Source organism: Panthera leo, chromosome A3 (genome assembly GCF_018350215.1).
Source record: "Panthera leo isolate Ple1 chromosome A3, P.leo_Ple1_pat1.1, whole genome shotgun sequence".
NCBI classification, from domain to species: Eukaryota; Metazoa; Chordata; class Mammalia; order Carnivora; family Felidae; genus Panthera; species Panthera leo.
In genome coordinates this window covers 31,146,104-31,159,740 of record NC_056681.1, presented here as the reverse complement: position 1 = coordinate 31,159,740, position 13,637 = coordinate 31,146,104, and the positions used below count along the sequence as shown (strand labels likewise).

At 46.2% G+C, this 13,637-nt stretch overlaps 1 protein-coding gene across 7 annotated transcripts in view; it reads left to right on the top strand.

Annotated features, from left to right (window-relative positions):
- Nucleotides 1–12,994, top strand: part of SLC23A2 (solute carrier family 23 member 2) — a 133,121-nt gene extending 120,127 nt beyond the window's left edge. For all 7 annotated transcript variants that reach the window (XM_042931559.1, XM_042931561.1, XM_042931556.1 and 4 more), the window contains 4 exons: nt 2,806–2,935; nt 3,586–3,723; nt 6,357–6,452; nt 8,223–12,994. In XM_042931559.1, coding sequence (XP_042787493.1) covers nt 2,806–2,935; nt 3,586–3,723; nt 6,357–6,452; nt 8,223–8,455 — 597 coding nt within the window. In that variant the 3' untranslated portion in view covers nt 8,456–12,994. The remainder of the gene's footprint in view (nt 1–2,805; nt 2,936–3,585; nt 3,724–6,356; nt 6,453–8,222) is intronic.
- The last annotated feature ends 643 nt before the right edge of the window (nt 12,995–13,637 follow it).

Genomic DNA, 13,637 nt, shown 5'->3' with positions numbered 1-13,637 from the left:
TGGTCCCTGTACATGGCAGTTCTAACCTATTTGATTAGGAGTTGAGGATGCCAGCTACCCTGTTGTGTTCAGAAGCCCTTGGGTTGGATTCCACGTACTTCTCTGCTCAGTGTGTTCCAGTGTCTGTCCCACAAAGAGGGATGGCGTATCGGGGTGGGGAGGTGACTGTTTTGGATTCCAGCCCTGGTCCCATCACTTCTCGCAGTGTGACGGTGGACAGGTTACATCACCTCCCTGAGTCTCCATGCCCTTGTCTACAAAGCCAGGCGTTGCAATTAATAAATTGATGTAATGCACTTAGCGCAGTCTGGCACAGTGTAGATACACAGTAAGCACCAGCTAGCGTCCTTGATATTTAGCCCTAAGTTTGTTTCTAGGGACAGAATAAATACCACCTCTCCTGACAGTGAAGTCTCTTTGGAGGTGTCCAGAGGAAGGTCATTTCTCCTGTGCTGCATTCCACACTGTCGAAGACTGGAAAGCCAGAAATGCGGTGTCAATATTTTGATGGCCCTAGAGGCACAGAGTTCAAGAAAGAAGTCAGAACTGAGGCAGGGAAGAGATTCCAGGGAGCCAGCAGCAGGGAAGGAGAGGCAAAAGGCTCCATGTACACCGCACCGGGAGGACAGGGATTAGGGCTGTGTTTCTGGTGTTTCAAACAGAAGTGTGTAATAGGCATCAGTTAATAGTCATTGAACAGGAGAATGGCTTAGTTGCTGCCTGTTTGTTTGTTTGCTTGTTTTTGAGTATCTAAGGCAGATCAGCCTTCCATGTACAGTCTTCATATAGGATTTATTGTTTGAAGCATTTATTGTTTCAAGCAAAGCCGGCCTTGCCCTCCCCCTTGCACATCTGATCCCCTCAGCACAGGTGGCTCCCTGTACCTGGATGCTCTTCCTCCAGGGAACTCTTACTCATCCCTCCCTAGCTCTTCAGAGCTCTTCCTCCCTGCCGGGTGCCCACACAGCATAACCATTGCAGCCGTACAATTATTTGATCATAAGTTTGTGGCTTGCTCGTCTTTGTATTCCCCTCCCCCTCCAGTCTAACAAGTGCTGGTCACATAGTAGATTCCTAAAAACGTTTGCTGAAAAACAGCAGGCTCCCCTATCATGTAATGCAGTCAAACAGAAGTCATTTTTGCTCAATTCTCCAGTTGGCGTACCCTTTTTCACTGCCTCCCTGCCCTGATGACGTGTGGGGGGAGCGGTAGATTCTGACGACAGAACCTGGGCTCCAGGGTCCGCTGTGCCTGCTTATAGCCAGACAGACAGCCATCCCTTTGTTGGCTCAGTAAGATTCTACTCTGATTCTTAACCACCTGACTTTTGGGCCCTATTGGAAGCTCCAGACCAGCACCACCCAGCAGAGCATTGTGCGGTGTGGGACGTTCTATGCACACCTGTGCCATTCTGTGTGGGATCTGCCAGCTGCACGTTCCCGTTGAGCACTTGAAATAGTGGCTGGTGCAACTGAGGGACTAAATCTGAAATTCCATTTCATTTTAGTTTAGCAGCCATCTCCTCACTGTAAGTCATCCTCCTGGAACCTCTTTTATCAATTTATGTCCTCAAGGTATTTTCCTGGGAAAGGCAGCACACAGTGCAGGATTCTGGAGCCTGGTGCTGGCTCCACATCCCACTTCTGCCCAGGTAGAAGTTTCTAGAAGGCAGAGATCAGGTTGAACAGATAGAGAGGAGACCATGTGGGAAATATTATAATGGTTCTGCAAAGACCCAGTGTTGGGGGGCAGACGTTTGGAATCAAGGAAGGCTTTTAAGAGGAGGTGGCATTTGGTAGTGTTTTGAAGGATGTGTCTAGAACCGGCCAGAAGGGGGATGTGGGAAAGAGTGTCCAGGTAGACAGGCCTGGGGATGCCTGAGAAAGGGGTTTTATTTCCCCAGCACCAGAGGATTAAAGGGGGGAGGCGCTGACCTCGCGAATCACTGTGTGAGAAAGGTCATTCTGCACAGCGGACAGGACAGATAGGTAGAGGAAAGGCTGAGGCCGCAAGCCCAAGTGGGAGGCTGTCCTGTAGCCTCATGCTGGTCAGGCACTGTTCAAACTGTTTTACACCTTGTCTCATTTAACCCTTAAAAGCTCGTGGTGTGTCATTCTAAAACGAGGATCCTGCCACCCAAAGAAGCCAAGTGGCTTGCCCTGGTTCCCCGGTTGGAGTGAAGTGGGGGTACAGACCAGGCGAGGGGCTGAGAATCCACACTCCTTGGCCTCTAGGCTGTGTCACCTCTCACGGGGAAGGAGAGGAGGAGGGGAGGAGGTTCCAGAAATATTTGGGACTCTTGTCTGATTCAAGGTGTGGGGAAGATGGAGGCAAAGTGAATTGCTTTGGGGTGGGGTAACTTGATAAAGGGTAATTCCAAGAACCTGGAAGAGAAAAGCAGAATAAGCCTAGTTTTTGCATTTGACGTTAGAAGGTCACCCTGGCCCTTGACTGTAATGGTATTTGAAAGCCCAGACCTGAGAGCAGGAGCAGGTCTACACTGAAGTGACATCACCCAGGGAAGAGGGAGCAAAGGCTGGGCCCTGGTGCCGCCTTCTTCCAGGGGAGGGGAGGGGAGGGAAGGGAAGGGAAGGAGGAAGAGGAAGAGGGGAGTTGGTGGTAATCTCTTTACTCTGGGTGTCTTTAGAGGAATTGTGCCCCGAGAGCCATCCTCATTGTAAAATGAGACATCTCTCTTAACCGAAAGTTTTGTAGTTTGGGGCTTCTGTCACTTTTGCCCCCGAGGAGCCTGCGTGGAAATTTGTGCAGAACTGGCGGTGAATGCCTTCTGGTGTGTTCCTCAGGTCGGCAGTCGGCGGGTGATTCAATACGGTGCGGCCCTCATGCTGGCTCTAGGCATGATCGGGAAGTTCAGTGCCCTCTTCGCCTCCCTCCCGGATCCGGTGCTTGGCGCCCTCTTCTGTACTCTCTTCGGTAAAATCCCGTTTCCTTGAGAGCTTGTCTCCTCTCCTCCCTTTCACATTTGCTCAGGAATCCCTTCAGTAAGATGGGAGGTAATAATTAATACGTTTCCATTTAAAAGTACACAGGGAATACCCCTTCAAAACATAAAAACATCAGTCTCTGAGTTGAATTTATGTTAAAGGTAGAACCAAGTGTAGAATACTTATGCTAGGAAAAATAAGATGACCTTAATCTTTAATTGGTGTATCTAATTGCTTTAACTCAGATATCTTCTCTGAATGGCATTTACAACTGACATGAACTCTGAGCCATTCGGTTGTGATCAGGGCCCAGATCTTCGGGTGGGTTTTCCAGTTTAATCAGGATGTCTGCGTAGAGGCAGGTTTTAAAGGGCAGCCAATGTCCTTAGTTTTCTGCTTGGTCTAAAGAAAGTGAATGTGATGTTTGTGTCCCTGTGTAAGCCCAGATGGTGCTTAGGCCAGGAGTCATTTGGTTCAGAGACCCAGGTGGTCACATTCCGACCCTGTCCTGTCACTGTTCTGTCTCCCAACTTGTTTCTGGCGGGACAGAGGAGGGGCAGGGTGGGGAGTCTGTGTCCCCTCCATCGCCCATCTGTACTGAGCTTAGTGCTGACCGCCAGCTGATGTTTTTCTCTCCAGGAATGATCACAGCTGTTGGGCTCTCCAACCTGCAGTTCATTGACTTAAATTCTTCCCGGAACCTCTTTGTCCTGGGATTTTCAATCTTCTTTGGGCTCGTCCTTCCAAGTTACCTCAGGCAGAACCCTCTCGTCACAGGTAAGGAAAACTGGCCACAGCCACCAACCAGCTCAGAGAAGACTTTGGAACTTTAGGAATTGTCTCCGTGAACATTGGTCCATGTGTCTATCTCATTTGAGTCTTGTTTTGCCACAGCTTATCTGGAAGCCCTTCGCGCTTCCGGCATGAGCTGGCACGTGCACCTGACTCGTGTGCACGGTAAGGGCTCTTTATTTACAGGGACCCTGTCTTTTGGGAGAATGCCTGTGCGTAAAACCTTTTGATTTTTCAGACTAATGCTTTATGAAAACATAGAATTCAAAACCCAGCTTCATAGACTTTCAAGTACATGTCTTTCTCCTGAGATTGTAACTACTTTGAATTCAAGATTGACCCTTTTAACACCTTTTTAATACCCTGATGTCATGAAGAATGAACAAAGGGGAACCATCTTAAGTAGCAATTGCTGCTGACATTTTATGCGGAATTGGGGACCATTTTATATATACATTATATATATATATATATATATATATATATATATATATATATATACACACACACACACACACACACACACACACACGTAGCATATATACTATATGTATATGTATTTTATATATAGTTTTATATTTATACTTATTTATAAAGATAATTTATAATTATATTTATATTAAGCATTTTATATTAAATATATATTTATATAAATATACATATTTTTTGGGTAAAATTCTATAATGTAAAATTAACTATTTTAGTTTTTTTTAATGTTTTTTTTTTTCTTTGTTTTTTAAATTTATTTTTGAGACAGAGAGAGACAGAGCCTGAGCAGGGGAGGGGCAGAGAGAGAGAGGGAGACACAGAATCCGAAGTAGCCTCCAGGCTCTGAGCTGTCAGCACAGAGTCCAATGTGCGGCTCGAACTCATGAGCTGTGAGATCATGACCTAAGTCGAAGTCGGACACTCAGCCGACCGAGCCACCCAGGCACCCTTAAAATGAACTATTTTAAAGTGAACAGTTCAATGCTGTTTTAGTACATTTACAATGTTGTATAACCACCACCTCTATTTAGTTTCCAAAACTGTCTCCTCACCCCAAAATAAAATTCCATATCCATTAAGCAGTTAATTCCTCTTATCCCCCTTCTCCCAGCCCCTGGCAACCACCAATTTGCTTTCTGTTTCTGTGGATTTACCTGTTCTGGATATTTCACATAAATGAAATCATATGTGATCTCTGGCTTCTTTCACTTAGCATGTTTTTGAGATTTGTATATAAGTATTTTATTCTTTTTCATGGCTAATAGTATTCCATTGTGTGTGTGTATGCGCGTGCACGCACACACACACGCCATAATCTGTTTATCCATTTGTCCAACAGTGGACATTTGGGTTGTTGCTACCCTTTGACAGTTGTGAATAGTACTGTTGTGAACATTGGCATACAAGTACAGTCAGTCCTCACCCATGGTAGTTCTGCTCTGTAAGGTCACTGTGAGCGCGGAATTAGCAAATGCTGAACCGTCCCTTCTAGGGGAGCAACAGCCAAGAGCAGTGTAACTCACCCAACACATGCGGTTTCTCCCTGAGGCTCAGCATGGCTTTCTTGCCCTTAGGAACAGTAGACCGTGCTTCAGCACGACACTTGGGGGCCATTTTAAACAACTAAATCACCGACCAAAAACACAAAAATGGGGAAGAGGCGGTATTAAACAGACCGCCACAAGCACACTTGAGAAGAACAGAGGTGAAACAAGAAGGTGGAGCGTTACCTTGATTGACCTCAGCCAGGAACATGCATGTTGTTGGCAACTCAAAGTTTCTGCTGCTTTGTGAATGACTGCGAAGGCCAGGAGGATTCATTTTGGGTTTGCAGATAAGTTTTTAGTGTTTAGGTAAATTCAGATACAGAATCTGCTAATCATGAGGATCAGCTGGATTTGAGTACCTGCTGTCTGTTTCTTTGGGGTAGAATTGCCTTGTCGTAGGGAAGTCCTAGACTTTTCACTCTGGGAGGAACTGCCAAACTGATTCCCACCACTTGAGCTCAGGGGTTTCTGTTTCTCCACACTCTTGCCAACGCTTGTTATTTTCTGTTGAGGATTTTTATACTTTAAATCTAGGAAGTGTGTGAGCTTCTGATAACGAGGAGATTCTTGCTGCTTTTCACATTTTAATATATCACATTTATAGGAGTTCACTTATATAAATTCAGTTGCTCCTAATTAAAAGGAGCTAAAGCACACATCAGTGATCCAGGATTCTGAAACCCTTTATCTGGTTGTGAACACCACAAATATTCTTGTTGTCTTATTCTGTTTGTAGTTTTTTCAGCCTTGCAACGGCTATCTTTTATATTAATTTTTTTTCTCAATCTGCAAACACCACGCCCCAGTGGCTTCCTAGTTCATTATCGGGTAAGCTTCATTCTTAGATTTATCTTCTATGGTCCATTGTTGGGAATTCTCCTCATGGAGATAACCTTTTGATTATTATGGAAATTACTTATAATAGTTGAAAATGTTACTAGCAAAAAATTTATCTGCTCATATACAACAGAAATTTTCACCTTCATGCATCACATTGGCTGGTGATTAGTCCCCACCCCAGTGCTCCTTCTAGCTGTCCTGGCTGTGGCAGTGACCCTCCCTCCCACTGTGTTCTGTCTCCAGGCATAACGGGGATCGATCAGGTGTTGAACGTTCTTCTCACAACTGCTATGTTTGTAGGAGGCTGCGTGGCTTTTATTTTGGATAACACCATCCCAGGTATGTGGTATACACCAAACGTGCTTATTGCATATGTGAATTACTTGTTTTGCGAAGTAAATACGGAAGCAGGAAGAGTGAATCAGTTCAAAGCCCTCACTGGTTCAAACTGTCTTTTCTAAAGCGGTTAAGATGATGCCTCCAGCCTCCTTTTATGAATCAGTTTTTTGCTGATAAACCTAGTGGGTTTTTTTTTTCCTTGCTGAGTTGAGAGAAAGCAGGTAAGCTTCTTGCCCATGGTGCAGGGTGGTGAGATGTCTGGGGCACTGTCCAAGCCACCAGTCCTCCTTGCACAGCCTCGCTCAGTGCCCACGGTGGCTTTTGTCATCTTGTTCACACACTCTTCTGAGCCGGCTGTTAACAGCCTGCAGTGTGTCTCCTCCTCCTTCCTGAGGCAGGCTCCCAGCTACCTAGGACCAAAAGATAGTATGGTAGGCACAGGATCTTTCCAGGACCAGTGACTGAGAGGTGGATGGAGGCAGCTGTCTCCCCCACACCCGTAACCCTTCTCAGCTGGGTGCATTCTGTGCCGAGCTGGGTGATGCTATGTGGGCCCTGCCTCACAGCCTTCCCAGCTTCCTCGAGGAGGCTGCTGGTACCATTGGAAAGTGCCACCACGGACACACTGATTGATGTACCTTCCATCAAGGAAGGGTGAGGCGTATTCTTGAACTTGAAGGTTTTGTTGAGATTTCTCCCCTAAAAACAGCACACCTCCAAAAAGCCTCAATCAAGAGGTTGCTGCACATGAGGCAAAAGGAATCACATGCATGAATAGGTGGAAGGTGTTAGATTGATGGGGGTCAGTCACTAACTCTCTCAGAACTAATTGAGCGAGAGGCACAGGAGTCTGACAGGTGGAAATTAAAGTTCACTTTGTTACAGCAACATGGATGGGAGGGCCTTGCTTAGATGTAAGAAAACAACGGTGTTCCTTATCCTGCACCATATACTTAAGCTCCTCATCTGGGTTTGGGCAGAGATAGTACGTTGTTAGGTATCCCATGTAGCCAAAGGCAGGTGCCATTGTGCCTCTCTGCACCAGAAAGATTTACAGAAAAAGTCAAGGGCTCAGGAGCTACTGAGCCCTGTGGGCCCAGATCTTTCTCCCTGACTCATTTGTCAGGCTACAACATGGAAGTTCATCCTCACATGTTCATCCATGACAAGTGGGGAGTACGTGGCAAAAGTGCCTCTCCCTCCCTCCCCCTCCTCCACCCCACACAGATGGAGCAAAGCAGGATAAAGCTTGGCATGTGTGGATGGGGGGTGGTTTGCCCTGACCAGTTTATGAAGACATTATATGTGATATAATAAAGACCGGGTCCTATTCTGCAAGATCATATTTTGCATTTTAGAAGTTCTTGTGTTGGTTTTTGAGAACAGATTTGGGGAAAGAGATGGTGAGTTGGAAGACCAGACAACCAGTTAGGAGATTGTTAAAACGACCCAAGAAAGCAATAACGTGGTGTGGGACTGACCTCAACAATGGGAATCGAGAATATGGGCCACGTGGGAGGGCAATGAGAAGGCAAAGACATCGGGATGTTTGTGGAGCAAAAGGAACAAGGGTGGGCTAGTGGTTCTTAGGTTTCTGGTTTAGGCACCTGGATGGCTGAGTGCCATCAACTGCTCCTCAAGGGATCTTTGCTGTCGTCCTGGCAGGTTCCATGTGTGGGACAGCATGTCGGAGAATCTCAACTCTTGGTGGAACTGTCAAACTAAACATTCCATTGTATTGTTGTGTGTGTGTGTGTGTGTGTTCCACAGGTACTCCGGAAGAAAGAGGAATCCGGAAGTGGAAGAAGGGTGTGGGCAAAGGGAGCAAGTCGCTCGATGGCATGGAATCCTACGATCTGCCGTTCGGCATGAACATTATTAAAAAATACAGATGCTTCGGCTACTTACCCATCAGCCCAACCTTTGCGGGCTACACGTGGAAAGGCCTCAGGAAGAATGCCACCAGCCGGAGTTCAGACGAGGACTCGCAGGCCACGGTATAGCTGTAGCTCACCCTGTGGCCCAGCCGCAGTGAGGCATGAATCTGTAGTTCCTTGCTGAGTAACAAGCAGTAACCTGTATGTTTGTATATCTGCATTTACATTCTGCACCCAGAGCTAAGACGATTACAAATAGCTTTTTTTGTTGTGGGTGGTGATCGTGTCTAATATTGTGTCTCACCTGTCTCCTTATTTAAGCCCTACCCCTTGCCTTTGAGAGCGTCCATTGAACTTGAAGTTCCTGTCCTCCTGTGGGAGTGGGTGTTTAAATCCACAGCGGTTCCTTGGTTTCGGTCTCCTTCCACCACCCTGGGCTAGCTTTCCTACAAGCTGCCTCTGGGGTGCAGGGGCTTTCTGTTCCAGAAGCACGTGGACCCGCTTCTATTTTATTTGACCTCAGCCTGCACCCGCATAGACCCCCTCTGCTCAAGGGGCACCAGTATCCTCGCACTGTCACATCTGACTGGTCAAATGTGATTCTGTGTCCCCTGATGCTCCTGTAGCAGGAAACTATTGACCTGATTGAAAACAGTCAACATGGTTACCTTATACCCATATCTGTGTGTGGGTAAGGTCTGTACAGGTGTTACTAGAATTGAAATCTGTTTGGGGGATTGGAGGGGAAAGGAAAGGACCTTGAAGTCAATATCTGATTCTCAACTGCTCTTTCTTGGTGCCACCCTGGCCCGGGATGGGCCAGCACATTTCATACTGGCCTCTTTTTCACTATAATTGAGACACTCTATCTGACATTTTATCACTCCAGGCTGGTGTGATGGGTATAGAGTGCCACACAGGGGCACTAAGCAGATGTTTATGGGAGTCTTGACTCTGCCATCATGTGGATGTCAGTTCTTGTTGCGCGTATCTATAAATTACAAGATTTTATTCCTATTTAATGTTATTGACTATAACAGGTTTTTGAAATCAGTGTTTTTCCATGTGACCCTCTTTCCTTGCATCCCTATTACTTGTCCCCCACCCCTCACTTCCCATTAAGAAAAGAACCAGCATTTATAAAGCTGTGGATACCATCAGGGAAGCTTGTCGTCAAGGCTTTTGAAGGCCAGTAACCATTATTGTGGTTGTGTTTTGTATTGCTTGATACCATGAAAGTGTAAATACTGTAATGCCTAATCTATTTATCAAAACTGACTACTGGACCAGAGCCCAGAAACCGTGGGTTAAGTTACACGTGAATTTGTTTTGTGAAGAAGGGAAGCTGAGGCAGGTAATCAACAGAGCCGCCATATTGAATGGTTGGACATCCTGGTAAATTCATCCCTGTAGTTCTGTTGCAACTCATTTCTGGCAGTTAAGGCTTAAGGAGACTTTCTGTGAGTTACCATGTGGAATGTCCACTGGATTTTGATTTTGCAGGGGTTGAAATTAGACTGGCTAAATGCTGCCTTTCTTGTTTTAAGTTATTGCAGAAGATGGTAAGAAAAGCAGTAGGCAGGGCCCCTTCTGTTGATTTCTCATTAATAACACTAAATCTTTTCTGGAAAAGTTACTTCTGTGGAATTTGGTTTGAAAATTTTCAGCCAAAGGAAACCCTGAAACACAAGGTAGCAACCTCGCTGCGTGAGGTTGTGCTTCTTAGGTCGTTTGTTAACCTGGTTGAGCCTTAGACAGCCAATGGGTGTTGTTGTCTCTGACAGCAGGTAATGGTTCTCAGCATCTCTGTGTCCACAGGGCGCGTTTCCTGCCCCCACAGCTGGCTCTCCTCCACCTCGTTCTGATGTCTTGGCAGCATTGTTGTACCACTATAGCCTCCTTGATTCCTGGGAAGTTTGGGGCTTCAAGGCGTATTCTGGCAAGAATAGTTCAAAGCCACTGTACCGTTTTGCCAAGATCTTATTGCAGATTAAGTAAAAAAAAAAAAAAAAAAAATTAGATTCTAAATTGCATTTAATTTTGTATGTTTTTTAAAATTGTATCTGGTGCATAGTTAATTATAGAAGCACACTGGTCAATGGTTTTCATCTCTTTAACTTGGTTAACTAACACTCAGTGCCGACAGCCGTCCTGCAAAGTTGCTCTCAGTTTCCTTCTGTTTGTGTTTTTGCTCAGCATCTCTAATTTCTCTGCTCTAAATAGTGGGGAAACTGTTAAACAGGCCAGAGATTTGCAGTATTCTGGTTCTCTAGGTGAGCAGAAGGACCAAATATCAAATAAAAGCATCTGAACCATTGGGTAATTTAACTTTCAGCATAACCTGATGGGGCATCTTCCCTCCTAGTGAGTGACACTCAGGATATGTGCTTCAAACATCCAGAAACCCACTCCCTTCTGAAACCCCTCCTTGGGCCAGGTTTTATTGGGAGCTTCCGAATCTGCTGGTCTGGGGGATGTCTTCTGCAAGCATTTAAATGTGGAGGGAAGCCCTGTATCCACACCAAATGTTAGAGATGACGGATTTTGCTCTTTTTGTTTCGTTGGGGCCAACTTTAGATTCTCTAAGGCAGGGGGAAGGGGACAGGAGGTGGGGAGGAAAGAGGGCAGCCCAACTAAAGGTCCCATTGAGTCTGGTGCTTTCTGCACTCACTTTCACTTGAGTGAGTGGAGTCGCCTGATAATGAACAGATCCTCCATGTGCAGCACACACAACCATGATCGAAAGTGGTCCTCCTGCCGGCAAATACACCACAGAATGAGTCTGTAATTAAAAGAGAAATGTATTCGTCTGCTCCTTAGGTTCAAGCACACACTGAAAGGGAGGTTTTGAGGGACGAAGGGGCCATGTGCATTTACATTATTGGCCTGCATTTCTGGGGCCGCATATCCACCACACTTTGGCCAATAGAACGTTTTTAAATGTTTTGGATGTAAGTGTTCTTGGACAGGGCATTCAGCCTCCAGTTTCCATAGTGACTACACCTACCCACCGTCTTTACATTGACCCTGGCCATCTCAATGTAAGAAGTAGAAAGTATTTATTTAGAAGGACAGTAGGTACTGTCCCATCGAGGTGGGTGGCAAGGGAGAGCCCACCACTGGTTTTAATAAAAACTATCTAACATGGTTCATAGACTAATGGGGAATGGCTCCAGTCTTTGTCTCATTAGGGAATTAAACTTAGATTCTTTCATACAGACTCTTTCTTAAGAGGGTTTCAGATGTCGTAGTTTCTCGTGATTGATGGAGGTAAGAGAAGTGGCTTAACCAGGCCAGTTGGAATGAGGCGTCGTGGGTCCTGGTGGTTTCCCGTTTTCATGGTAACAAATTCACACACCGGATTTGCTTTATACTGTAGAATACTGACTTTCATGATGACGACTTGGTTTATGCATGAATACTGCAGTATTTCCATATAGTAAAGTAACATTTCTACCCAGGATAATAGTCAGTTCTCCAGGGAGGGAATGATATAATTTTCATGACAATGTCATGTGATAATAGAATTTCTCCATTGATGAATCTCTAGTATGTGTGTATACTTTATTTAACCATGCGTATATTTTATCACCATGAGCTAAAGTAATTCTTTCATTCACGGCCCTGCTGAAGGATTGGTACTGGCAACTTAGACTTACGAGTTGGCAACTATGATCATCCAGCATACTGATGCCACGAGAGTGGCCAGGCCAGGTAGAAGGTGAATAAGGAGCTGTGGCAGAAGCCTCATTCCAGAACCTGCCTGGCAGTGAGCGGCAGCGTTGTGTGGGCGCTGTGCTTGGGACGTGCACACGCAGCCACACCCCCCGGGCACCGTGGCTGTGCACTCACTGCACGCGGGCCTGAGGCTTCTAGGGAGCGCCCCTTCTCAGGGGAGCCCCCCTGGGCCTCAGAGAAGGGCCCCGGGTTTCCACATGCCATACGTGTTGTGCTCTGTCCCCTTATGATTTGGACACAGACAACAGGACGTTTCCCACCCGCCACTTCACCTGCAGTCACCTCCTGAGTAGCTTGAGAAGACCGCCCGTTGTCGCGGACATTCGGCTTCTCCCTGTGGATGCGGAAAGCACGTTAGCGCTGGGCACCCCTTTTCAGCAGCCTCACACACATTCCTGCCCTTCTAGGTTGTTCTTGACTGTGCCTGGTCATCCTCCGCAGAAGGAACACCCGGCGTCCTTAGACTCACTGCGCTCGTTTCCCGGCACTTAGGGCACCCTCACCAGTGTCGCCGTCTCACTGACAGTTCAAGTTAATACCCTTTTTTGTTCGTTGGTAACAACCTCTGTTTGACACATTAATAAATTTCTGACTGTTCTTAAAGCAGTGGGGATGCCTATATTTTCCTTGCGTTTTTGTGACTGACTTTGGCTATATACCTTTCTGGGGTTTTGTTTGTTTTTTATTTTTATTTTGCATACCGAGGGTATCTGGGGGTGGGGTTGTTTTTTGAGATGTGTAATTCTTTTATGGAGTTTTTAAAAAAGAATTTTCATATTGTTTTTCTAACATGGCCTCATTAAACGTTTAAGTATTTTAAAAATATGTAATATTTGGACCAGATGTTGTGAATAATAGTAGAGATAAAGCTATTTTATTCTGTATTTTTAAAACTGTTCCGTACAAATAAAAGCTCTCCTGGACGCAGTTCCTGTTAATGCGCCTCCTCCTTTGGCTGGTCTGTAGGAAATTTGTCGTTAATTAAAAGTCATCACCCAGGGGAGGGAAATCGACTCAGTAAACTCGATTCAGCAAGTCTCAGATGTTACCGTTGTCGGGGACCTGGAAGACCACAGGAGGAAAGCAGGAGCCAAAGCATCATCTGTTCCCACGAGCAGAGAACCACAGCGGGCCGCTTGGGGGATGCCTGAGCGAACCTTCATTACAGGATGCACCCTGCTGCACCGTGGGCAAAATCAGGAACCTCTTGTTAAGTCAGTGACATCTGGAGGCTGGATCGAGAGAGCCAGTCCGTCCACACGGTGGAATCAAAGGCTTCCAGAGCAGACTAAGCCCTACTGAGTGTTTAGGCAGGGGCCGGAAATGCTGAGGCGTGGGTGCCAAAGAGGCCCGGAGCCCAGCTTGAGAGCAGCTGGTGACAGCTCGTTCCATCAGGCCTCCCGGTGGGGCTTGAAGATGTGTGCGGAGGTGTTCGAGTATATTGATGTAGAGCACACTTGGAATTCTCCCGTTCCCATCTCCATCCCTGGTCCATCTCTAGCAGTTTGGGTCATGAGTGGCCACCACGGCTGCTCCCATCCAGTGTGCAATCTGCTGCCTCCTGTTCCCA